At 32.7% G+C, this 27851-nt stretch overlaps 4 protein-coding genes across 9 annotated transcripts; 1 reads left to right on the forward strand and 3 right to left on the reverse strand.

Moving 5' to 3' along the window:
- Positions 1–1567: 1567 nt before the first annotated feature.
- On the reverse strand, positions 1568–4521 carry LOC124222144 (helix-loop-helix protein delilah-like). 2 transcript variants are annotated; one of them, XM_069137155.1, is made up of 3 exons: positions 3303–4515; positions 2525–2755; positions 1568–2286 (listed from the first exon to the last, which is right to left on the reverse strand). In XM_069137155.1, the coding sequence occupies exons 1-3, from the start codon at positions 3621–3623 to the stop codon at positions 2149–2151; spliced, it is 690 nt and encodes a 229-aa protein (XP_068993256.1). In that variant the 5' UTR covers positions 3624–4515; the 3' UTR covers positions 1568–2148. The 2 variants fall into 2 exon arrangements, with proteins under 2 accessions (XP_068993256.1, XP_068993257.1); XM_069137156.1 differs by having other exon boundaries at positions 2148–2286; positions 2539–2755; positions 3303–4521.
- A 6-nt stretch (positions 4522–4527) lies between these two features.
- Positions 4528–8346, reverse strand: LOC124222112 (ATP-dependent DNA helicase DDX11). Of its 2 annotated transcripts, XM_069137148.1 has the most exons (8): positions 7494–8346; positions 6803–7424; positions 6047–6591; positions 5706–5929; positions 5398–5577; positions 5218–5302; positions 4958–5088; positions 4528–4786 (listed from the first exon to the last, which is right to left on the reverse strand). In XM_069137148.1, exons 1-8 carry the CDS (start codon positions 7942–7944, stop codon positions 4532–4534), a joined length of 2493 nt encoding a protein of 830 aa, XP_068993249.1. In that variant the 5' UTR covers positions 7945–8346; the 3' UTR covers positions 4528–4531. The 2 variants fall into 2 exon arrangements, with proteins under 2 accessions (XP_068993249.1, XP_046488687.1); XM_046632731.2 differs by having other exon boundaries at positions 6803–8346.
- A 13-nt stretch (positions 8347–8359) lies between these two features.
- On the forward strand, positions 8360–15046 carry DCP2 (decapping protein 2). 3 transcript variants are annotated; one of them, XR_011177454.1, is made up of 6 exons: positions 8360–9090; positions 9309–9956; positions 10285–10429; positions 10747–11056; positions 11151–11531; positions 11679–15046. XR_011177454.1 is itself a non-coding variant. In XM_069137149.1 (6 exons), the coding sequence occupies exons 2-6, from the start codon at positions 9044–9046 to the stop codon at positions 11429–11431; spliced, it is 1431 nt and encodes a 476-aa protein (XP_068993250.1). In that variant the 5' UTR covers positions 8361–8702; positions 8893–9043; the 3' UTR covers positions 11432–15046. The 3 variants fall into 3 exon arrangements, 2 of the variants coding, with proteins under 2 accessions (XP_068993250.1, XP_068993251.1); XM_069137149.1 differs by having other exon boundaries at positions 8361–8702; positions 8893–9090; positions 11151–15046; XM_069137150.1 differs by having other exon boundaries at positions 8361–8628; positions 8893–9090; positions 11151–15046.
- Positions 12131–26989, reverse strand: LOC124222126 (acyl-CoA:lysophosphatidylglycerol acyltransferase 1). Of its 2 annotated transcripts, XM_069137151.1 has the most exons (7): positions 26363–26989; positions 26229–26295; positions 24811–25028; positions 22719–22933; positions 21383–21656; positions 21117–21268; positions 12131–20834 (listed from the first exon to the last, which is right to left on the reverse strand). In XM_069137151.1, exons 2-7 carry the CDS (start codon positions 26246–26248, stop codon positions 20598–20600), a joined length of 1116 nt encoding a protein of 371 aa, XP_068993252.1. In that variant the 5' UTR covers positions 26249–26295; positions 26363–26989; the 3' UTR covers positions 12131–20597. The 2 variants fall into 2 exon arrangements, with proteins under 2 accessions (XP_068993252.1, XP_046488715.1); XM_046632759.2 differs by lacking the exon at positions 26229–26295 and having other exon boundaries at positions 26363–26985.
- Positions 26990–27851: the final 862 nt, after the last annotated feature.

Genomic DNA, 27851 nt, shown 5'->3' on the forward strand with positions numbered 1-27851 from the left:
ATTATGTGTAAAGTGTTAAAGATATAATTTCATTTGTTTAACGCTCAATATGAATTGTGATTTCAATTAGAAATTCGATTGTACTTAATTAAGTCGCTCGATTCGTTGTAATGGTTTATAAATCACTGGATAATTATAACGGAACAGATTCAACACGTAGTCCGTATTCTTCAAGCTGTTGTTGTCGCGTTTTATTTCGTGATTGAAGAAACAATTTCAGCAGAATTGAAATTTCGTATGATTTCGCGATTATTCCCAATATTTTTTCATTGCCTGGGATATCTTACAAATACAATTTTATTCACTTTTATTCGCTTATTCTTTAGAAAAAAACATGTTTTCAACGTTTGAGTTAAGAGAGCGGTGAATTATTTCGATTCAAGTTAATTATTTCGAACTAATATACATAAGCTGTGCATGTATGATTTATATACGAACTACTAGTATTCGTGTATCACTGCGGGCGATTGTATTGATAGCTTGATCTTATGTAATTAAAGTATATGTCATCCGCAGGAGTTAATCCGCAATACAAGACTATGTCCCACATACCTTTTATGGACATAGATTGAGCACTATGTATGCCCATTCACTTCAGTTAGCACTATACGTGTATACATTATCCTACGTGGGGTATTTTTACGGACTTAGACTAAATAACTAGTTTTAGTATTATAGCCAGTCTATATATAATATTGTTATTGACATGCATTCGTTAAAGCTGTTAATTATATAATCACTTTTCAATTAGCTGTCGTACTTCTTGTATTAATAAAATAATCACAATTTTAATAACTGAAAATGAATACTAAATAATGTAACCGGTTTATAGAAAATATTTATTTTTACCCCAATTAATACGGTCTACTTAGCAAATCTACAAATTGCTAACAAGCTTAAATTATGAGAGTCATACCCCTACTGAAAATTATTTTGTGATAAATCATGACCAAAATTCGGATGTATTTTATCACGAATACAAATTAATACATAAAAAATCACATGATAAATCATGAAGTATTGATTATAAGATAAAATACATAACAAATCATATTACGAAACTATAATTCGTCACATGATTTTTTATTTAATTTATTATACAATCTATACTTCAGAATTTATCTTGTGATTTATTATGCATTAAGTCGTATTCACATGTTAAATTGCATCGTAAAATACATCCGAATTTCGCTCACAATGTTATGTGATTAACCACAGAAAAATTTTCAGTACGGACTGGCCGTAATCTAGAATCGTTTGTGATGATATTTATAAAGAAACGTGTTTTTTTAAAAATGAAATTTGCAAAAAATATGTTCAGACTCATATTTATACACCTTATTTATTCAACTATTGTTTTAAGCAGTTTCATGCTTCTGATTCGAAAATAAATATATATATATAAATATATATACATACATATATATATATATATATATATATATATAAGTATATATTAGAAAACAAGAAACGAAATAAGTAAGCGTAGAAAATTTTGTTACACTTATACTACAGTAACTCACTAATAAAAATGTTATTATAATTTCTGAGGCTGTTAACAAAGGCTTCACATTACAGTGTCGAAAAATGTTACAGCATGATAACGTACGTGGTGTTCTTTTATATATCCAGTGTTAAGAAGTATAAAGTGCAGAGGTAAAACTGGTTTGTGTGGGCGAATTGGCGCGGCAGCTTTGCATATGTGATGTACATATCAATGCATTGGTGTAAATTTACATACCTACACATATATGTAAAAAATACGCGCTTTATTCGGGTAATGCTATAAAATATCTACTGGCAGTGTTATAAATAAATAGACAGACAGTCTTCGTCTTTAATTACAAATATTATTTATTGCGATTTTGTTAGTCTTGGAGCAATATTATGCATGATATATAATTATGTTATACTCGGACATCAGTGTGAGCTGATTCGTATCATACAAATAATTCCATCAACATAAAGTATCTCCCTAATTGCACAACTGGTTCAAGTTCAAGTATTTTACTTATCACTCTCAAATACGCAGATTTTTCATTAATTGTAAGTTGATAATATATATCATATCGTGTGCTGAATATATCTTTTACTCGTTTGCGTTGTATTTTCATTTTCGTGTACACAACTACTGAAGTTTTTAATGACCTAACCCAGCTCTGGATTGAAAAAACTTTCTGTAAAGTCAAAATTCACATCCGGCACCAAAGTTTCGGTAAAGCTTTCAAATATGTTGTCTATTGTTGCTGATCCTGAATGTAAACTTTCTCCGTCACTACCACCATCCTGTAATGAATAATGTTATCAGCTTAGACCTAGGTCACTCACACGATTCTTATTTAAAATATGTGAGAAGTAACAGTACAGAACGGGGTATGATATTGCTTTAATAACGTCGAGTTTATTAGTATAAGACTCATTCAAATAATACGTTGATTTATACAAAAGTTGTCTAAGTTAATCAATCAAAATTACTAATAGTCTTAAACCCATTGATCATAATTAGAACCATAATTTATCTTACATTGAGATATTTACGCGAGTTAAGAACGTCATAGGTAGATGTATAATTCAATGCAGTGAGTGTGCATGTGTCAGTCTCACGAAAAATGATGGGATGCTGCTCCATAAGTTCAGCACATTCGTCCGTGATGTAGGATTCATCATTATGTAATAATTCAGTAAGCCTTGTTATGTACTTCATAGCTAGACGGAGCGTCGTAATTTTTGTCAACTTTTCATTGGATCCGTCACCCTATAACAATGACTACAGCTCTTTAACTGCATAAAAAGTGAAATAGCTATGCTGAATTGTTTAGAGTTCGAAGCTGTGAGCAGTACGTTATCGAACGAGGGATTTTAATGGATGTGATCGAAAACATCGTTAGTCCTACGAATGGATAAATCAAAACTATTTTAATTATTTATGAAAGTAATAATAACAATTCAACTCTGCTTAAAACTTAAATTAATATCTAACACACAATCATATTATACCGTAAAATGGTTCCAATGGATAAAGAGAATTTTATAAAGACAAAGTCAATTGCTCCGTGAGTTTTATATATAAGTTTAGAATTTTTTATAATATAGTGCAAGACGATTAAGGTCCGCTTGCCGAATTCCATGTCTCACAGATACAACTGAAAATTTTTATTTTACCAGAGATCTAATTAATATAGCTGGTTCTGAGTCAAGTGCGCATAAAATAGAAGACGAATCCCTGAGTTAATACACATCGATTAAAATCCCCAACATTTTCAGTGCAAATAAATTAAGTTTAGAGGATAAGCTACACTTACTGGACAAAATAATTGAGGCATGTAAGACGGTACGGCCTTCCTTAATGTTTCAAACGCCAAATTGATTTCACGCATTCTTGAACGTTCTCTAGCGTTTGCTGTTTTTCTTCTGTACTTACTCAACAATGCTGGTTTTTGTTTAGCATTATCTTTGATGTTCATTTTACTAGTTTGGAAACTGGAGGAGTTATTCGTACCAGCCAAAACGTACTTCCCTTTATCTGGTTCAATTTTCAATTTTGTACGATCTCCAATGCGTGGTCTTAAGCTATATTTTTCACTTCGATTGTGACAACCTGCTAAAGAATTATATCCACTCATCTTTAATCTTCAATCATTCGTATCAGTCCAATTTTGTTAAGAGAATTGAAACAACTTAAATTTTCAATTACTGATTAAAAGTACTCAGTCAATTGTTAATTCAATTTTAATCATTTTTACTTTTATAAGGTTTACTTTTTACATTATCACATATATTTAAAAATATTAAGGATGAATATCGTATAATACTGGCTAACTTCTTTAATTGAAACAGATTATTTTCGGATTAACTTTGGAGGATTCAACTTTCATTAGTTACGCATTTAACAGCTCCTCTATGTTGGGGAACAGTTGTAAGATAGGGAAAAATTATTTACACTTCGTGATTACGTTCTCAATATTTACTCTTTGTATCTATTAAGAAGCGAGTCTACCGAGTACAGAGATCTGCTAAGACCCGCTTAAACCTCGAGAATACGACATGGGTGAACTTCGTAAGATAATCTCCAGAACATTGTAGTGGGAGAACCAGTTTTGTGTAATATTTCAAACTTCAAGCAGCCCGCTCAATTCAGCGCTCCACGTGGCCGTGACGGAAGTTAAAAAGCATATCTTTTTGAATCTCTTATACAAGTTTCAATATAAGCGATTAATAGAACTATAAACTATAAGCAGTTGACATTTTTTTACGAATAATTTAGGATGGCACTCTGATAAAAATTTCGTTAGACGCAGACAGATAAGTACAGAAACTACGTCAACTACCGTGTAGAAAACAGACAGAGAATCCGTTTTCTGTCTGTTTCATTAACGTTTTTCGTACATTTTCTGTGCGTTTCTATCCGCGTCTAAAGGAATTTTTAGTAGGGTATTTAAAACATCATTCAACCACTGGTGATAGATCTGTCATGCAGGAACTTTCGTATGATATTCTTAGAGAGCTTCATCACAAGAATACTAATTGTTATCTATACCGACGAGACGTCTTTTTTTCTTTTGTCAGCAAAGAATTTTGCCATACTGCGGACAGTTGTACCAAATGAGTCAGTGACAAACAATGAATTTTGTATCCAGTTGGGCAATGACTTCGATTTATGCGCGTATCGTTTATCAAGTAAAACGACGGTTGCATAATCGTTCGCGTGACGTATAGCTCTCCCGATGCATTGATTTACGGCTTTCATGCACAGATTTTCGTAAAATATATTTCCAGCGTTTGGTGCCTGAAACAAAGTCATGCTTATATCGAGTAAAATCTAAATTATTATAAAAAAGATTATCCAGACACATGAATACTAAAAGAGAGCAAATCATCTAATATGCTTGTAAATATTCATAAATTCTTTTCATGCACACAAAATTCAATATTGGTATAGTTTATTTAAGCATCATACTGTATTCTCATTTAAAAACTTGATCTTTTCCTGCAGTTCTGGTGATTTTATATTTGGATACGGCATGCCAATCACAATGATACAACGTCCCAAGTTGTCCGAAAAATTTAGTCCTTCACTTAATTTGCCTCCTAAAAAACATAACACTCAAAATGCAAGTAAAAACTATTACAATATCTCAATAGCCGTGAATTTAGCCAAATTATTGGAGAATATATTTTATACGTTATTATTATAACCAGTGAAAAACCGTTACATACCGATCACGCTGAATAATAATGACCCGTTCCGCGGATTTTGGGGACTTTTAATGGATTTCGTATATTCTTCGAGTGTCTTCTCCACCTGTGACAAGCACGGATATCAAGACTGTTAATTTATAATAATACTTTACTTTTCAATATCAGATTAAATCAACTAGTTCGTGAACAATTGAATACTTCTGAAGCAAGTTTAGACTCCCGAAAGATATGCTTCTTCCCGGATAACTTTTTCAAAATCCCTGTATCTTCGAGATGCTTGTTGACTGTTACTTCATACTTGTAAGATGGTAAAAATACGACGATTCCACCTGGCACAATGTTACAGAAATTGACTAAAATGCGGCCGATCTCATCTAGCTGTAAAAAAAATTTAAGATCATTTATTTCCATAGAATAGCGTTATATACTAACAATTCAATACTTCCAATTTTTGGGTAATAGTATCAATTTTATCAAACTATCGATGAGAGAAAAATTTGACTGACAAGTTTGCCGTTTTCTCGATTTTGGTAATTGAACTCCAGATCAATTCCACTGGGTCCTCTGGTTAATACATTTGCCATAATATTTGCCTTCGGAACTACGTGTCCGCAAGAAAATATGTGTATCCTTGCAGGATCAGCCCCTGCGTTAGCAAATAATTGATCCCTGAACTCAGACATAGGTTCCATTGTTCCACCAGCCAGAATAATTGCCCTCGCGTCTGTTACTATTCAAAATTCATTTCGAAATGTTTGTATATTAACATATTATTAGGTTTTCCATGTAAAATATAACAAATTCAATTACTGTAGCTATTTTATTGATTCAGAGAATATAAACAAACCAATGTCTGCAAAATGAGCTGCAGGATTCAAGAGAACAAACTTTAGTGCAGCTTGACCTAACGTTGATGCGGGAAGCAAGAATATGCGTCCGTCACAAGAGTTGTTTTTTAGGCATTCAAAAAAATTCATCACAACCATGAAAGAATTAGATTGATTTTCGATTGGCTTTGTATTCTCATTCGAAGAGTTGTCCTCAGCTTCCAAATCTTTCCCTTGAAGACTCTTTAAAAAACCTGAAACTCCAGTCTTTTTTTTTCTAGTTTCATGAATGGTTACAGTACTCCCAACTTTATCGATGTAATTCTGGAGTTTATGAATTAGTTTCGAATTCTTCACAAAATCCATCAGTTGAAATAAATTTATAGTATCTATTTCAGCAAGGACTTCAAATTCTACTAGTGTGTATAATCGTGAAACTTTCTCAGCAACTTCATCCTCTGGGTCAGATTTACTAGTTCCGCCGAGAAACTTTATCAATTTCTTCAGGCAGAAACTCAACTGACTCACAAGTAAAAGATTCTTTGCTGAAAGCCGAGACTCAAATCTATAAATAAAAGAGTCAAGAATTGATACACTTGAGGATGATTGCAATCATATGGTCCCAGCTTATGACTTTCTTTTGAGCCAAAATGAATAGTTTTTTCATATTTCAAAGTGTAACAAAGGGAGCTCATACGATATTGAGTGTGGATTTACATATCTCACTTTTAGGTATATTAAAGCAATAAATACATTAAAAAAATTTTTAATTTTACCTGTTTTGATACTCAGTCAATTGATTGAAAGAATGCAAAAGATTCCTCCCATTTACTTCAGTGCTATGCATTCGTTCTATAGCATCCAACAAGTTGTGGGCTTCATCTATGATCAGTACGTTTCCCTTAAGATTAATTCCCAAGCTTGAGCGCGTGCTTTTGTGTAAGATTGAGTTGTATGGTACGACGATAACATGACCATCCTCTATCGTATTCCGTGACGAATAGTAAGCACAAGTTTCAAGTTCCCTGGCTATCTGGACTATATCTTCTACGTCTTTTATACCACCCAAGATTTGAGTCTTCAGAGACTCCTGATTACCAGGTAAAAAGGGGCAGTTTGTGGTGATCTTGGATTTTTTAACATTTCTCTCATCTTTACTTGTCATCTTCTTACGCTGTAACTGCAAACACCGCTCATTTACCAGACTGAGGTGTTTTAACTTCTTGACACTGTCGTTTATGCAGTAACTTAAACGAGATGCTAGAGGTATCAAGCGTACGGAATCGGTGTACGGGCTGCGTTTTAATTCCCCAATGAACTGGGACAGCTGTGTATGTGTTCTGGAGCAGAAATATATTTTGGTGCTCTCATAGCGATCACTTTCTTCATCTGACTCATCTGAACAATCAGAAAAATCTTCCAAAATCAAATGGTCATCAGACAGGTCATTATATTTTTCGTCATTACCCTTGATTAAATTTGTAGACGCTGATTTGGCGAATTTTGCTTTGTGGCATAATTTTTCACCATTGGCAGTAATCTTTTGCTTTATTTTAGACATTTTTTCCTCATATCTTAGTATCAAATCCAATTTATTTTGAAGGGTTTGTTTTTCTTTTTGTATTTCAAGTTGGCCTACCTGAACATTGAACCAATCTGTACTTTTCTTCTTTTCAATCTCAATTAATTTCATGTTTAACACTCCTATCTTATCAATCAAATCATTTTTCTTGTAGTTCTCATGGTCTAGGAGCCACTTAACAGCCCCGCAAATAATTGAGAGAGATTTCCCTGTTCCGGTAGGACTCTCAAAAATTCCTAGATTGCCATTTTCGAGGCACATGTACAACTGGTTCATAAACTCTTTTTGAATTTGATAAGCAGGAAAAGGAAAAAGAAATTCTGTAGGCGGTTCCATCAGAATCTACGAAAAAAATCACTGCTACTGGTCAATTAATTTATAACGAAATAATCATTATATTCCACTAAGGGATAACGATTTCAGATCTGCTGGCAATGTTTTGCTATATTCAAACAGCAAATCAGACTTAATTCTGAACAGTGATACACATTCTTTTCATCCTTCCCACTAACTATGAGATTCAAATTTTGTAAACAAAAGCGCAAGTGCCAACCCACAGACTTATGCCAACCAGTAACCATATGCAGTCAGATCAGAAACTAAGGAGAACTAAGACAGAGAGGAAACAGAAACTGATTTTTTATTCTATAAAACACATGGCTGGTAGTGCGGGATTCTTGTTCCACATTCTGCATTGACTTAAAGCATATTTACAACTTGGAGCATAAACAGTAATATGCTCTAAGCTACTCAACGAAATCAATCATTGTGCTGTGCCTGTAACTACTGTGTACAGGTCCAATTAACATGGTCTCATAAACGAGTCGGTAAATGTAGGGCACTGCTACTTTTTCATTACCCCGGCGCCCGTTGTGCCCTTTTGCTCGCTTCAAAAGAACACAATACTCATCGCTGGCTGTCTTCAGCAATCTTTTTCGGAAGCTGTCAGCGAGTACCAGTCACTGACAGTCGAGTCGACTGCTGCAGGTTAAAATATTCCTTTTTTGAGATGAACACAAAGTAAAGAAAAAAAAACTGAGGATAGCGCTAGTATCACGTTAATGAGCAATGATTAAGAGAGAGAAAGACGTGTGGTAAAAGAATAAAACGTTACATTTCAGGACAGGTCCAGCTAGTACTTCTTTTAAATGATTAACCTGTGAATTTACTTTGTTCGTTGTTTACGTGTGTGATACACAACACTATCTTATGCATCATAATCTAAAGCGGCCGAAGTTTGAGGGGAATTTTCATTTTCGTACAGTATTTTTAACATAATTTAAGATTGGATAAAAACCAACCGACTGGAGAAAAACGAAGTTGCAGCTGAAATTTGATGAACAACATCTTGGTGAAAGGCTTTTCCATTTCTAAAAGGGGAAAAATCACAGATTGTTTAATTACATTTATAAGTACGTAAGTCAAATACAACAACATGGCAGAGCACTCTATCCCTCTCGACATTCTTGACGACCTTCGCAGGTTAGTATTTAGTTATATTTTTTATTACCTGAAGTAACTTTATATTTTAATCATAAGGTTTCCCACATTTTTTCACGCCATCACTTGACCAATATCTTTGAAAAGTACATTTTGTCATTTTATTACGTAGTTCGCACATTAGTGTAAAATAGTAAGCATCAGCAACTTCAAGTTTTAGTTTTGACGTGGTTCTGATCAAATGGTTTTCAATCTTCCAGTCGATTCATCATCAATGTGCCTGAGGAAGAAAAGAAAGACCTGGTCAGAATTTGCTTTCAAATAGAATTGGCACACTGGTTTTATCTAGACTTCTTTTGCACAGAAGAAAATCCAAAACTGAAACAGTGTAATATGAAAGAATTTGCGACGCATATGTTCCAACATACTCCATTCCTGAAACCACATGTCAACCACATAGATTCAGTCATCGAGCAATGGAGATGTTACAAGCAAAATGTGCCAACTTATGGAGCTATAGTACTAAATGAAGACCTGACCAAAGTCTTACTGGTTCAAAGTTACTGGGCTAAAAGTAGCTGGGGTTTCCCCAAGGGAAAAGTAAACGCAGATGAAGATCCTTCCCACTGTGCAGTCAGGGAGGTTTTAGAGGAGACGGGATTTGATATATCAAATTTGATAGATAAAAATGAATACATCGAGTCTGTGATAAACGATCAACTTGTAAGACTTTACATTATATCAGGAGTTCAAAAAGACACTAAGTTTCAGCCTAAAACACGTAAAGAGATAAAGAATGTCGAGTGGTTCGCTCTGGCTGATTTACCAAACAACAAAAAGGATATGACGCCTAAAGTAAAGATGGGGGTTGGACCAAATGCCTTGTTTATGGTTGTCCCATTTGTCAAGTGAGCACTTCTCTTTTTATCTCTATAATCTGACTGATTTACAGGCATTCCAGTTTAAAATTTTACTGCCTCACACCTTGCAGTTAGGATCATCAAATTCGTGGCATTTTTAGTCGTATGGAATCAGTTTTCAGCTTTTCTCCAATTTTTAATTAAATATCTCAGCATGATAAATATGACACGTATTATGCAGCTGAAACAATATAGCGTAGATGAAACTTAGTTGGAACAGAGCAACAAGAATTACTCACGTTGTATGAAAGCTAAAAATGTATAGTTTACTGGCAAATGGACAATCTTTGGCTGGAAAACCTGGAATTTTTTACAGGCGCATGAAACGCTGGGTCCAAGAGAAGCAGCAACGAGAGAAAGGTGTAACTGCCACTAGGAGGCACAGACACAAATCCCTTGGAGATGTTGAATCTATTTCCAAAAGTAAACGCCAGCAGCAAATGATTCCGCAATCTGCACAGGTTATTACTTTTCGTTAACACAGATAAGCATTTCGAAATAGAAATCGTCTAAGTTTTCAATTTCATTTTTCCTAAAGTTTTATCCAACCTGAAACTAAGAAAAACCGAATTTCAGTTTTAACCAGGATTGAAATTATTTTTCATTGAAAATTTTGTTCAGAAGTAAAAATTTCTCACAAAATTTTACTTTGATCGAGAGTTACAAAGCTTTTACGGATAGTCTGGAATCCAGCAACAGATATAGTTGGGAGAACAAGAATTTTATGATAAATCACTTGTTGGAAGTTGCAGTAAATATCAATATCGCTAATTTTCAGAACCCACATCAAGCAAATACCTCACCTGGTCGTAGTCGAAGAAGTACCAATGACCCAAGAAATACGCCAATGAAAGGTGCGTTCAAGCGTAATTTGTTTGGCGAACCAGGTGAAGAATATTCCCCTGCAATGCTGGCTAAGCAATTGATCGACAGTCCTCAAGCTCAAAGGGAAGCGTTCGGAAGCCCACAGAACATCGAATTCTATGAAGAAACAGCGATGCGCCCTGTATCCAACCCTGGTAAACGTGGTGATAAATTTTATTCCACTGGTAATTCGAAATCCCAGAGTTTCAGAGCTGACAAGACAGGTAGGCTTTACTATTTGATTGGATCAAACTGTGTAGCCATTTACGACGTTCGTCAAACTACTGTAGTATTAACGCTGACCTTTGTTCTTTGCAGGGGATAAAATATTGTCTCAGGAGTATCATAATACTCAAGTAAAAGTGCCAGACGGAAATATAAAGTCACTTTTGTTTGGGGAAGCAGCTCGTAAATTACCAAATACCTACGACTCCCCACAATTGATTTCAAAGTCCACTTCGTTATCATTGAGTGGTGGCGATCGTAATAAAATCTTACCATCAGTACAAAGTTACGGAGCTGATATGTCCTTACAATTTCGTGCCAAAGCATGGACACATTTCAAGTTCGACAAAAGAGCAATACTTAACTGCTTGTAAAGAATTTTCTACTATAAGTAAAGACGAAATTACCTATTATGCATCTGTGATCTCAATCGAAGTGAAAACATGAAAATATAGCATTTTCATTATTTTATAGGTATGTACACTGACGTTCAATCATGCCTTCATCTTCTAGTGTTGTGTGAAAACTGAACCGTGATTCGACTTTATCATGATTGATAAGTTGCATCTGTTTCTCCATTAATTACCATAATTTGTATAAAATTAACCTATTTCTGTTTAGGATCAATATTGTGAACAGAAAGAATTCATTGAAAATGCTATGTACGCATGCAATGCTATGTGCTATGTGTTTGATATTTATGGTAAACAATATTTGAAGATGAAGAAAAAATAATCGTATGATAACATCCTACGATTAGTCTGTTGGCAGTTGTATAAATGCTTGAATATGCCAGACAATGTAAATAAAGTTATTGTTTCACGTAAAAATGTATAGCGCTAAGGGAGATAGTGTTAATCATTTTATATTCTTATTCATTTTTTATATCAGTGAAAATGATGGTGTGTGTTGTACTGTTGCCTGCAGTGGCCAGGTGTAAGTTTTCTTTTTTCTTTTTCTTTTACACTTGAACATTAAGATTTGGGATCAATATAATTTAAAAGAAATATTTGTACCGAAACCATGCCTCTTCTCGGTGTGAGAACAGGAAAGGTTCATTTTTGCGCCATCAGTCGTTATAATAGTTACAGAAATGCCAAGTAAACCGTTATTTAATGACCCTACCAGCAGAACGACTTAAAACGACTGCTTCATTTTGTGTCATGACGCATTTTCGATTTATTGATCTATACTTTGAAAGATAATGTCATCTAATCCAACCATTTCTGTTTAAGGAAAAAGGCCATTTTTTATTTTCTAAATGTATGAATGTATGTAACCCGTGCCTTGCGTGCCTATAATGAACATCGTGCCTAATTAGCATGTTTCAAATCAGTAAATCATTCGGATAACTTTCATTTGTTCTTCCTTTAAATTGTTCGAGACAATAAAATGGCTCTAATAGTTTTAAGAATTATTAATCTCTCGTGTAAGATTCAAAGGAATGCTTTGCTTAAAGTACCTACATATTTTGATGAGCGTGAATGTAACAGACATTGTAAAAAAATACTTATTGTACAGCTTTACAACAAAGTAGTATCATCTTTGTGTTCAAATTGCGACATCGTTTTGGTGGTACTAAAAAGACAGGCATATAAATTTCGACTGCAAAAACCACCGTATGGATTTACCTAAGAAAAACTTTTTTCATGTTATTTAATTTTCATTTCTTTTTCTCTTACACAGTATGCATTTAAAATTTTTTTTATCTAAATGAACAAACGAAACTTCTAACAAAATCAACAGTTAAAAATATTTGAATTTAACTACCGTTTTCTTTTTGCTGCTCTCACAATCTATCAATCAGGTTGAAATTTGCAATTAGTTTTATTTTTATACATAAATCTTTAGTCCATTTGAATTGGAGTTGCAATCTAGTGGTTTTTAAACGTCCTACACGTTCCTTACTGCTCAGCGAATCCACGTTATCTTGTCTACTAAATGTCATGACAAATATAGGTAACAAATACTTTTGTAATATGTGACTATTTTCAATATATACAATTACGAAAATACAAATCATTATTTAATTAAATATAATATCTTTTCAGCAAACCATACTCTTAATTGTAAAGTTTTAACAACTATAAATTACATTACAGTCCCAATTATTCATTAAAGTAGTTGTTCAAGAAGCGAGGCAACTATTATTCACATAGGTGAAAACAAAATTTAACGAGATACAAATTTATTTTTGCCCTTCGATCTAATACTTTTTTTGAATAACAAATCAGAAAACTTGAATTTGAGGGGCTTGATAATTTCTATATTAAATAGTTTTTAAAGACCGAAGGCTGGTATTAAAAATTAATTTAGTTTTTAATAGTTATTTATTTTTGTATTACTTACAATAATTATCATGACATTTAGTTTTATTTGACCAGAAAAGAGACTGCGTGTTTAAGAACAAACAATAATCACGGATCAGTGACGTAATTCTGTTGCATTATATTATAATTATATAAACATAATAGTAGTAATAACAATAACCTTCATCATGATTATCAATTACAAATCGAAGTTTTTTTTGGAACATGTATCTTATCCATACATACTTCAGTTACATAAGGTATTCCTATTTGATTTCATGTAAAGAAAATGCATAAATGATGACGATCCTTGTATACAATTATTCATATGTTGCAAAGTTTCAACATGGTGATATCTGCCTGTAAAACACATACATAATGCACTTTGCAACTAAATATAAATTAAATGCAAATACAAATGCGATTGATCAGAAATGGGCTATGAATTAGTAGCGCAAAGAAATTTTCTTGAGAAGCTTTTCCTTTTTGCAATTAGGCGGAACGCAACAGATCGTTTCACATGATTGACTCAATAATTCTTCACTGTAAGTAATGTCGATACTTTCAAATGGTATGGAAAGGATTCCGTAAGATATCAACTCATAATAAATATTACACATCAAATATACATACAGAGCATTTTACGAGGTATAAATTGAGTGAAGCACAAATCAATTTGTTTCTGTTAAGTTCAAGAGGGTAATTTGCATTCTAATCTAAAAAAATCTCATTGTATTGCACTCGAAGATTGAAAAAGATAAACTTTTAATTGATGATTTGACATGATTTATCGATTTTCGAGCTATGAGGCTCTTGAATAAATGACGACTGATTTATTATACTGAGTAACTATCGACAATACTTTTACTTTATTTTTATTCAAAATACAAGGTTAATTTTTTCCATGCGATGATTGCGCAGGGGGGGGGGGGGGGGCTGCATGCCTATAATTGCCCTTCTAATTGATAGCCCTGATTTTATTAATTGTAAATTATTTGAACATCCTGATAATTAGACTAGTGCGGATGGATTCTTAGACATTAAACACTAATATTAGCTAATCTGGTGGCAAGCGTATCTATCGAGTCTGGCCTGAGTGGATATAAATGTAATAGAATTTACACATTTTGGATCAATCAGGCATGTGATGTGAACTTATTATAAAATCAGAGTTAGTCGTAAAACAAGCTCAATGTTCCTAGAGGCAAGTAAAATTTTTAATACGTGGCTGATTGGTCCATATTACAATAAATTAATCTCTACAAATTATTTCTCAACATATATTACCAGAATATTAAATCCACAAACAATACGCTATTAAGCCATCTTAATTACAGCATAGTAAAGATGTATCAGATAAGAGCAATATTAAAACAACAAAAAATCTCAGTATTGTGAATAGGTGTCACAGTGTGTGCATACACAAATTAAGGTACACGGATTTTTGTGATGCATTGCACAGATGACAAATGTACTACCCAAAATTTTGATTAATATTAAAAAGTAAAACTTTTTTTTGTTGTCAAATTGCGTTGTGTCGCATGAGAATTTATATACCTATAACAATAATATACACGATCGTTTAGTTGTATATGTTTCACTGTGTTCAATGGCTTAAAGCAATGAAAATCCATAGAAAAGTGATTTTTTTTTAAATATCTTAAATTGAGCACATCTTGTGCAGAAAAAAAAATGTACAATTAATTCATTAGTTGAATGATTGAGATAACTAAATAGATTTTTGATTCGACCCTTAAATATTGGTTCATAATTAAAAGACAATCGTTCATAATTGTAAATATTATATCTATGGTAATCTGTTTGCTCGTTATATATTAGTTAATATTAAGTAAATCGAAATTCAATTAGAAGAAGAGCATGTTTTATGCAATAAAAATACAATCTCTGTCAAATCTCTGTAAATATACACTTGCGAGAAAAAATTGGATACCAGAAGGGTGAAGAAATATATGCATATGTATAATATGTGTATGTACAGAAATTTACTTGAACCATACGAGAAGTGATAAAGTTCTTAACAATTTAGAACTATATTAAGTGATTTTTGTATCTTTGATACTCTAAAATAGATGACAGCAAGTTACCCTACGTAGAAGGTTTTTTTTACCTAAGATTCTTTCATATCACTGCAAGAAGAATGAATGAGCTAACCTTTGTCATTCATTCGAACATTATTTGTCATAAGTTCATTCATTTTTGTAATTTTTTTTAATTTAATTTATTTTTCTCCTAGCAAATTACATTTCTTGTGTTCTAATTTTGATTAATAACTATCATCATTTTTTTCTAATTTTCTCTCATTTCTCAATTTTGTATGAAATATAATTTACCGTTATTTTGCAAGCTATTACACTATTATGCAATTCCATTTTACGGAGTATTTTTTTTTTTTTTTAGGGTAAAAGTTTTCCTATCCAGCATACTAACACATAAGCGCGCTGTTATGTATTTACGTTCATACATAACATATTGATCCAAGTATAACTTGACCCTTAAAAATAAATCAACTTTTGATTTAACAAATCCGTTTCAGAAATCATCTTCTACATCTTTCCGTGAAAATAATGTTACATGTAAGTTGACTAAGAGTTTTTTTTTTTTTTTTGGTCATATCACGAAACCTTGACTAATATTTGAAACAGTATCATAAAATATATATGAAAATGCATCCAGACTCACATCAGGAAACATATACATGTAAAGAAAATACTCTTACAATGAATAAATTATGCCAGAACCTAGATATCTGAATCCTTTATGCCTGTATTTTATAATAATCTTAAATGAAAAAGATTCAAACAAATTACAGTGTACTGCATTCATATTCAATTTAAATAACTTTCAAATCTGATTTATCTTATCTATGAAACACGTAATTTTTCACTTGTATCATTGTCTCTCGCATCAATTAAAACACAGCCAAGCAAACCTTACTGAATAGATGCAAAGCCAAGTATACTCTTCATTCTCGCATTGTCGATTTATTGCAGTATTCTTTTTAGACAAAGCCATACGTAAACCTACTTTATTTCTGCATTCACAAATCTGTTTGGTAAAATCTGATTTATACGGAAAGAAATTACGGTGAAATTTGACGCATAGGAAGCATACAATGATAGTTATCTTAAGTTAAAATTGAAGTAATACATCAATTCAGCACGTTATTTTTGAGCAATTGCAAACGCCCTGTTCAAGGATGATATTGAAGAACTATGTACTTAAAATATATTTCAACGAAAAGTTCAGTCTGTCAAAGTTTTCGTAAAAAAAACAGATTGATGATAACTTCTTACAGATACGCGTTATTAGGGTATGGGTAAGTTTCAGGTAATCTTGTGAGAAATGAATTTATTGTGTGAAAAGAGTTTTCAAATCACCAGTTCACATACTTCAACCAAAGTACCGCATCCAAAATTTGATTCTAGAGAGTGAAATTGAAAATTTTGGATTTTGTTGCATAGGCAGTGGTTATGAGAATGATAAAAAGCAAGGTATTGTCTTATTTCTAACTGAATCTAGCATTGGGTCTAGGTAATCTCTGAAATTGAGTATTGGGTGTAAATGGAAAGTTTTAAAATATGAATGAACTCATGAGCAGTTCATAACCATTTTCTAAATGTTGGTATGCCTTCAATGATTGTCTAGGCAGCCACCGAAGTAAAATTCTTGGACGCAGTAGTCAATTCTGTATATTTATTATAATGTGTCCATTGCTAAATGTTCAGTAGCCCAAAAACTGGATTATTATTCAATCGATGTAGGCCAACACAAATTGGGCCAAAAAAAAATTAAACACAATTGTTCGATAATAAGCTTAAAGATTGCTGGTAATAAAAGTCCAAAATGATATGAAAAATGAAAAGAATTGACTACTATATCTAAAAGTTTTATTTCATCACCCATAACACAGTCAAAATATCCACAGATAAGAGCTTCAACTTTTTTTGGAGATCTGAGTACACTTGGTAGTTCACGACAAGTTGAATTGCTGAACACATACCAAAACTTAGTATGGACGTGAAAGGTGGAACACTAATAAGATGCATGATTGATATAACAGGTGGAGAAGATCCAACTCTCCCTGTGCACACTCTGATTTCTGACTAAAATTATTTTATGTTAGTTTGTAAAAAAAAAAAAGAGCACCTTCTTTTGTAAACAAGAATTGAGTTACTCTAATCATAATCTGAACTACTATAAAATTGTTAATTATATGATCTATAATATAAATCCAGACAATTATTTTAAGGCGGAATTTGAACCCCTGATTTTCATTTTGTATTTCGCATAATAAAAGTCTCAACCATAATTACTTCAATCTATGGTAATCTGAGCACAGACGATGAATATTTTGAGGTAGTTCCCAGCTTTGCATGTCAGCTTGACTCAAACTGAAGAAATTTTTTGTTTACAAAATTCAACGAAACCTTTATTTCAATCTTTTCCAACGTGAGTTTTTCAAAAATATCAATAAATGCTTAGTTCCTCAAAATCATATTTGGTAAATAATGCTAACTGAAAAAGTTGAAATTTGATTAATTGTAGTCCTAAAATATGGGAAATTCCATACAAACCCGACCAATGTCTGACCTTCACCATTTTTGATTATGTTTAAAAAATTTGATGCAATTGTTCCAACTCTGAAACAGCAGCATGAATTTTTTCAGATTGTTCATCTAGCCAGTTAATTATTTAAAAATATTTAAAAACATCCACTATTTTTAAACATCTCAAAGAATTCTACAGAACCGTAATGGGCCAAAATTTTTTTTTTCATCACTTTTAATTTTTTTTCGATTACGTAAAACATTGTTTAAAAGGTTTGAATATTCCCGAAAAATCTTGAAACTTGCAATTTTTAAATCCGCTGTGATAGAACCCGTCTAGAAATGTTTAAAGTGAAAAATTAAAATTTTGAAAATTTATTGGGAATATTCAGGCCGTTTAAACAATGTTTTAGTTGACCAAAAAATTAAAGATGCTAAAAAAAACAGCGAAAAAAATCGGCACACCTTGGGCTCGTTCTGAAATGTTTGGAATGAAGAATACATTTTTTCAGAATTGTTTGAGAATTTAAAAAATGGTCGTTTCCAAAATCACTTAAAATATTTTTAAGTAATTGACTGGTTGAATAAAAAACTTGAAGAAATTCACGGTAGTGTGTTAGACTTGAAACAATCGCATGAAATTTTTTAAACAAAACCAAAAATGGTGAGAGTCAGACGTTGGTCGGGTTCACATGCAATTCTTCATATGCATATTTACTTATACATGCTCAGTTACTTTTAGCCCTCATGCAAAAACACGATAAATATTGACTTTAACTGACTGGAACATACGTAATGTGTCTAAAAAGGATATTTTCTCAATTTAATGTATCGTATTAATGACACGAAAATTTTATAATATTCGAGTGATCAGTACTATTTCAGAATTAAAGTTTCCTATGATGATAAATGCAATTGTAATGTCAAATAGAATATTGAAAGCTGATGTGTTCTCAATGCTACTTTAAATCATATCTATACTGTTATAGACTACACATACTACAACTTTGTGAAGATAATTACAGTAGTTTAGAAATGATTAAAAGACCAAAAAAAAAAAAAAAACAACTCAGTCTGAAAACAGGCGGATACCGTGATTCAAAAAGTATTAGGACTATGATTCAGCTGCAGCACAATTTTAGCACATGCAGTGAAAATAATAGTATACATCGTATATACTGTGATTCTTCGTTTCATAATTTTTGTTTCATTAACACAAGTGTAGCAATAGAAAAATATTTGATATTTTAATACCGAGTAAAATACTTTCTGAATATGGGTGAAAATCTGACTTTATTTCATAGTTTTGACATTTTTGCTAGGTAATTGGATTTAAAACAATCCTAAATGATAGTATTACGTGCTTGCTTCTGAGATATGTTTTTTTACACTACACAAATTGCTGCCAAGCATTGGAGACCTTTCAAAATAACATGTCGTGTCATTAATGAAAAAAGGGCCTAAGTCACAAGTTTACGCCCTTTTGCAATTCTTAAAGGCAAAATTGCGCATACATTTCTTTTTTGTTCATCATTCGACAAAGAAGGCTTTGAAAAGGAAAAAAATCAAAACAAATAATAAAAAAATTACGAAAGGGCTGAAACGCCGGAGATACACCCCTAGTTATTCAAAAACATTTGATGAATTAATGACAACAGGCCGTAACTGCCACAAATATTTACGACTTTCTGGCATTAAATTGTTGGAAAAAATCATGCTGACTAAGGCCAAAAGGGCGTACCCACTAAAACTTAAACTTGGGTCTTCAATCAGTATCAACATATTCTGCTTACGAAAATAAAAATGTGTGGTGCCATTAACCAACAATTATTTATTAAAGTGACAACATTTTGGTCTCAGGATAGTCGAATCTATTGCAGGTAATTTTTCCCATTGATTTTTATCCAGCGTAAACCGACCATCACCCTATAAGTTGGCGTCATCGACATCTATAAATATAACAGCAATAATATGGCCATAAGAGCAAGTAAAAATACGCGATGAGCTGCAGATCTGACTTGGCACACTTCACGCACCTCGCTTCGCAGCGCGACAAATCAAAATGGGTTTTGACGAAAACCACGGAAACGAATAATAAATACACCGTTTTGATTTATATGTAAAATTGTAATTACACGGTGCTCAATTACAACTTAAAAAAAAACAAAAGAGACATCAAATTTTCAATATAATATTTTTTATTTATGATAATAATGATAATAATAATAATCAACAACAAGAACAAGTTATTATTAGTGTTACTGTTATTGCTATTAGTATTATTATTACTATCAATAATATCATATTACTAGGACTAACATTAACATTATGATCATTATTAAATATATTTGGCGTATCGGCCAAAAATATTTATATATACATATATTTTTTTTTTTGAATACGCCTTTTTGGCATCAGTCCAAAATTTCGTTAATGACACAAGGGCGTATCGAAGGCGATCACACCCTGTTGCCTTTTAATTTTTGGCTTAAAAGATAACAGCGATATTCTCCGTTCTCCTATTAATCGGCGAACAAAAAATATACGCTCTTTTGCCATTTAAATCACACTTTTCGTCGCTTAGGCCTTTTTTCCATTGGTCACGCGATATATGCTACAGTTGACAGATACATTCTATTGCATTCACACATTAGAAATATAACTTACCAGATGCAGGACCACACATACGCTAGCATATTGTAGTGAATATAACTAGAAGTTATGAAAAACAAATGTAGGACTAGAAAACGCAAGGGATCTTGTTGAATTTTCGATCCATTTTGTGGTGTTCCAGGGGCTTGAGGAAACGTTCCGTATTTGTAAAAATTCTCCAAAAGTGCCTCTTTTTCCACCCATCTATCATAGAGCCATTTTGTGAGTAATTCCGGCTCTTTTGGTACCTGAGATAAAAAATTATTGTCGTCTTTGAACTCGTTTTAATACGATGAACCACTGGGAAAAAGCAGAAACCTTACAGACTTAGATGACTCCATATTCATTAAGGTTCATGAATAGTACATTTTTAAGAATTGAAAAAATATTTTATGAAGATTATATTTCGTACTGTTTCAACACTGGAATTAGGATATTAAATTTTCGAATGTCGCTACGTGGAAAATTCTTTTCTAGAAAAATTTTCATCTTATAAAATACGTACATCATTTTCACTGATATTTTATTACCTGCGAACTGGGATATACTCTGTAAAAGAGTACCGTATCACAAGGTGGTCTGGAACCAGTCACAATTGTTGGTAGATCTATTGGTTTACCCTGAGGATAAGCTATGGTTATATCCAAGACCCAACTTAGTTCTGGTTTAGCTACAGTCATATCTGAAATATTATGAATTTTCTTAATTTTTCCAATCGATATATGGATCCCTGGAGACAAAAGAGAAATCACTAGCTAATTCAGATTTAGATGATGAAAAGTAAAAAATTTTATACTCGATCTGTTGTTTAGCTGGTGATCAATAGAATTGTTGTTTTGTGTAGGACCAACAACATTGTATATCGTTTGCATAGCTCCAACTCTTGGCAACGTCACATATTCCAAAATCGGCAGATTATTTTTCTTTGCATATCTTTGTGATGTCTCACGCCTTTTACGTAAAAAACCTCCCTCAGGGAACAAAACCATCCATTTCCTGCCAGGCGGTATGTAAGAAGTCCTCAAGTGCTTCTCCAATTGTTGCAAACTTTCTCCTCGCTTGTCGCGACCCTGTGATTCAAGGTTTATTAAAATGGTAACCATGTTTGATTGAAATTAGATATAAACAATACCGCCAACATTATATAAATCTTAAGATTTATACTATGGTACGCCATTGAAATTATTTGTCGAACCCGTATTTGATAAACAAATACTTAGGATTATGTAACAATGGCTTTTCATCTCAAACATAAAATCTGTGGCGGAGATAAACAAAGTCATATTAGACTGGAATCCAAGCTCAAACAAAAATTTTTAAAAAAATGAACACTGTTTAGTCACATGCATAAGCTTTTCTATCTTTCATATGTTATTACTTGGAACACTGAACGTTGTAAGACATTTTACCACAATCAGGAGAGTGAAGTCAGGATACTATCAATAAAATTGATGGATTCTTAATGATTCAATTCGTGGCAACAGACCTTGAAAATTTTTAGGATAATTGGGTACTTCATACCAAGATATCAAAACATGTGCCTCTGACTCAGTTAGTATCGGACTATTTATCTAACGGTTTTAAAACAAAATACTTTTCCCCGAATGTATTTATTTATAATAATGTAGTATTCACACTAGACACGGACGATCGAGAACGTTTGCCCTTGAATGAAGGTTTTTTTTATTTTCAAGTTACATTTATCATACTGCGGAGAGCTACATACTTAACAGTTATGAGCCGCAAATATGTACTGTCCTTGAACAATAACACTGATTTGTAATTTCAATAGGAAGATGAGCAACATGGATTTTTGAGAGGCATACACGCATGTGACCATGATACATATCAAGCATTTTAAACAATTATCTGATCTATTTGACAACATGTCAGGTTGTGTTTTATTTTATATAAGTAATGTTTTGTTTTTTTTAATCAATTGAAATAACTGCTGTAATAGATCTGAAATAAATCACAAATGAAATTGTCACAACACACAATATTCAAAGCATGAGCAATTTCTGAATAAAATTTGAAAATTTAAATCTTAACATACTTGCCCAGCCGTTACTATAATTTGCTTAAAACTTCTATTAAGCATACTGTATAATTCGGAGTGTGCAATAGCTTACCGAAACGATAAAAAAATCTTGATGTAAAATGGAAACGATGCCAAAATTAGTGAACTTGAATATCCTGTCCATAATCCACATGAGATTTGGCAGCACATTTGGCTTTGCGTTGAAAGTTGTCATCAGTATAGGAACATCCCCGGTACTTTGGTGATTTGCAATGACTAATGTTCTGTCACTTGTGATCCTCTGTATGTCATCACCATGTTCAATTACTGTCAAAGATTAATTAGTCAAATGAGATATAAGATACGCACATGTACAGAACCGAATTCAGGTTCAAGCTCACCATGCAATTGCAGTATTCACGTTCGATAAAATTTACATGTATCACATATCTATATACATCCAGTTGTCAAACTTTGGAAGTGAAGCTATCCTTGAAATTAAATAGTTCGAAAAGAATGTAGCAACTTTTTTCTATGCCAAGTAATTATTATTAAACGAAATTCCATGCCTGATTGTAATAAGTTGTTACATAGTTACTGTTTTCAAAGTCTAAACAATAACGTAGCAGCTATATATTCTTTATATTTTACTGCATCTATATGTATTTATAGTAAATAATGGCCACATTTTATCACATGAATTTTCTACACATCCATCTTATTTGAATATTATATTCATATTCATAATCTCCGTACTGAATCTAGGAGATCCTAAACTCAAAAATAAAATGCATCGTTAAAGGGATGTCTATGAGCGATTCAGAGCGCCGTGGTGACAACATTTTTGTATACTCATTTGTAAGCGTCATAAGAACATTCTTTTTCTTTACAAACAATAATATATTTCAAGCATTCACACATTCTTTTACATTTTCATGCCTAAAACAGATAATCTAATGATTGAATTGCAGTATTCTACTCATTTTTAGTTTAACCCTTTCAGTCACGCAGTTCAGGTTTTTTGGCACAGAAGTTCAATTATACATCTCCGATATAATTTTTATATATAATGCGAATCTGATGTCAAAAATTTAATAAAGCTAAAAACAACCCTCAAGATGGGGTGAAAACGGGGTGAATCATTATGAGTGTACAAGTTATTTTAAGTTGTTATAAGATTTATATGAATATTTATTTTGAAACAGTACAATTTTAGGCCGAGAATAGGTGAACCCCCAATACCATCTATATGCACCCCTAATGAGGGTGAAAACTATCCTTAAGAATTGAATTTTGTAAATCTAATGGCCATTCTAAGATCTGTTGGTCAACCAATGAATTTCAAGCATTTTTAGTATACGTTTATCATCAAATTTCTCCGCTAACGAATTACATTGACGAAAACGCGTTTTTTTTTTTGTACACATTTATTTAAAACAATGATTAATAATTATGGATTCACAAAAAATCCTAATCATTCCAAAGTATAAGTATTTTTTATAGTTGAAAATGCAAAAAATATTCGGAATTTTGCATGAAGTATAAAAAAAAAATTACAAACAAAATAAAAATAAAAGAAAAAACGGTACCACTATAGAGGCTTCTGTCACCGAAATGGTTAAAAAATGTAATCAATTGGCCTACTTTCAGTTGAAGAAAGAATATTCAGAAGAATTCACATAACATTAATGGAATTGAAATATGAATTGTAATGCAAATACATCATCAAAGTGGCAATAAAATCGAAATTGAAATTCCCCGACTTTTTTGTGTTAAAGTTTTCGAGAAAGTTCAGAACTATAATTCTTGTTTTACATTTGACCACAAAATAATGCGATAAAATTTGATGTATTAATATTTCACGTATTGAGAACAGTTGTGCATTCGTCAATATTAGTCTTGCATTATAATCTCAAATAAGAAAAGAAATTCAGTTATAAGTCTGACTTTGAAACACTGACAACGAATATGAAATTATCATTTAAAAGCAAGTAAACAAAGCAGAGTACAATTTCAATCACGGCCTGAATTCTTGAAATATCAGCATCCAACAATTGGTGCACGTTATTCGAAATACATTATTGTCATAATTAGTGTTTGGACAATCATACATGATTTATTCTATCATTAAAAATATAAGCAAATAGCATATAAAACATATGTATATAATTAGATTATTCGTATGAATATGGTAGAATATTTACTGTCATAACCGGCTGACCAAGTCCACGTTGAGACCATCGCCAGCAGCCAATGGAAAAAAAGCCCTTCTATCCGCCAATAAACTTGGGGCTGGTATAATTTTATTGGGAATAGTAACATCATCCATACAACATACGTTGGTATGCAGTAGGCGTTGTTTAGTATAACAAAACTGGTACGCACAATGCATTTTACCAAATGTACTGCATTGTTAAATAATCTGAAACAAATAATAAGAGCTTATTTAACTCAATTTGACGCAATGTCTACCAAGGTTGGCACTCAAAATTCTTATGCTTTGCACATCACTTTTAAGAAAAACTTTGCGTAATAATTCGACGATCATTGTTATATAGCTTGACACCAAGATGTGCTATGATTTGTTAAAGTAGAATTAAGTATTGGTCAGTTTTCACAGCAGTTTTTATTTTAATTTGCTGAGTACACCAGATTTAAAACCATGCAAAACTTTGGATTCCAATGTTTCGCAGTTCTTTAGTTATTTTATAGTTTAGAAACAGGTGCTAAATCCAAACAAAAATTTATGATTTTGCTTCTGCCGTAGGGTTTGATTACTGGATGTCGTAATCCAGTAGTTGAAAAATAATTGGATTAGAATTAGCAGTTTTTCATATGTAAGATAGCATGAATGAAAAAGGGGACGTTTAAATTTTCCTCTTCTCAAGATACAAAATCTTGTACGTATAATATCCACTTGTGCAATTACATTATTAAATGTATATAACGCATGTAATAGAACGTTTTATATATTAATAGACATATTCAGAACAAGCAGAGCAATGTATCTACTCGATGAATGTATATTCCTGTAGTGCATAGTCAGCAACTGCCCAAGTACAATTAATTAGCAATTGATTATATTTTCTATATTTAAAATTACTCATTGGCCATTTTAGTCGGACTATAAACTTTGCGCAATCAAATGGGTTTAATCTTATTACACATTAATCCCTCTCGCAAAGCTCTGAAATAAATTTCATCTCCAGAGCTTGAGGGCATAACTCATGCACGCAGAATAACGGCAGCATACTATTTCTTAAAAAAGTATGATTGTTTTGTTGACATAATGTCGAATCAGCTCTAAATTAAGAATAATCCTGTTTAGATTGTACAACAGTTCCCAAAATTGAACGGGGTAATGTGAGATTGTACAAACCCTCGAGGAATAAAGAAGTACGAAACGGAGAAGAAAAGAAAATCGTGCGAATTCTCGAAAATTGATACTTTTTTATCAGTACAAGATCTCACGTTCCTAAAAGCGGATGGTTAATTTAGAGAAAATACGATACGGGAGAATCGGTCACGTTACGCGAAAGCGTAGAAAAATGAGTGGAATGAATAATAATGAAACGTAGTTGTTTGCAGATGCAACGAAATAAGGATTTAAAGCATTATATACGTATTATTTTCGTTAGTCATCGTCGCGGCACGTTGCCGTCGAGCGAAGTCCGGTTGTTCAACATAACCTGTGAAGTTAACATGAAATAGATTTCAGCTGGACATACGTTGCTAATAAACGGATGATTTGCTTACCTAATAGCAGTTGAGCTCTCGCGGCCGGACATGTTCGTGGAAATTATTTTAATTAACACTGGCACGTTTCTTATTGTCCATAACGTTTCCTCATTCGGGAATTATATAATGAGCAATCATCGTCACCTCAGGAAAAATTGTAAATTAGAGTATCTGTGTTGCCGTCGCGGTGTTTACACACAATTACTTTATAATAAAATGATACCTCGTCACGATTTACAAATCACTATTATTACTACCATACAATTTACATTTTTTTTTTCTTCGTTTTTTTTAATGTGATATAATTACAATATTTAATTATTAGCTAACCGCACCGACATAAGGTTCGACTTTATCGGCTCATAATTCACTGAAAGATTACTGTCACTCCACGCATAATACATCTTTCACGCTTTTGCCCTATGCTCAACAGCGCTTCGGCCCAAGAGCGGAAACAATACAACTAAAATGGCGACGGAGAACTGGACCTGCCGCGTTAAATGGCAGCTGCCGTTTAAATTGCAGATTCCGTGGCAGATTCATGTTTCTATGCTTCTGTTTTGTGTAGGAATATACCAAAGAATCGTCTATTTCCAAGGCCACGTTCTCGTTTGGCAATACCTGTACCGCTCCCACATTGTTCAGATCCAAAGAATTTCGTCAACAAAAAAACGACTATAATGCTCCCCTCAAGGAATACAACCAATCAGAATCAATCTGATCGCGTCACGCAAGCAGCAATACGCAGGGGAAGTCAGAATTCGAGTGATTATTTCTCCAAATTACGAACGATGAAATAAGTTCTTTTCAAGGCTTTTGGAACCATCTGTGACAAGGAATATTATACTTCACCGATATATCTTCCTCTGTCGTTTTTAATACTTCGTAGTGATACTTTTCTTGGAATTGTTTAATACATTGCTTAAATTTTTAGGGAATTTCAACAAAAAATGAGACCTCCTTAACTGTGAATGTTATACAATTGCTTTATTTATTCAAAAAATTCTTTATGAAGTACGAGCGGAATTTGATTATGGTCACAGCCCTACCTGCGAGAAATTAATTGATTATATATACGTCATGATTACACGCCGGCGTCTGACGTAGTCGGTAAAAATCAACAACGAGGTCACTGCAAAAGGCAGCTTGTAGACTCTGAGAAAACGACTCTGACGTATTATCTGTCGAAAGTCAATCATACGTATGTACATATAATACATACAGCCAGATGTATCTATAGCTACATCATACATACCTATACATGACGGCATGGCCTTCAAATGGGTGTATAACACAATTCTTTGTACGTATTATACTTCATACAATATATCTCAAATTTTACTCACGTTCGTACAGTATGTCAGCTACTATATCGTTGCATTCGAGTGGTCGCGATGCAGAGAAGCCAAAAGCGTTGACTTATATTCTTCAGTCAACGGTTGACTGAAGAACGAAAAGTAATGCAACATTATAAATTTAAGCACTACTACGAACGTTTTCAGAATCT

The sequence above is a fragment of the Neodiprion pinetum genome, chromosome 6 (genome assembly GCF_021155775.2).
Source record: "Neodiprion pinetum isolate iyNeoPine1 chromosome 6, iyNeoPine1.2, whole genome shotgun sequence".
Taxonomy (NCBI): domain Eukaryota; kingdom Metazoa; phylum Arthropoda; class Insecta; order Hymenoptera; family Diprionidae; genus Neodiprion; species Neodiprion pinetum.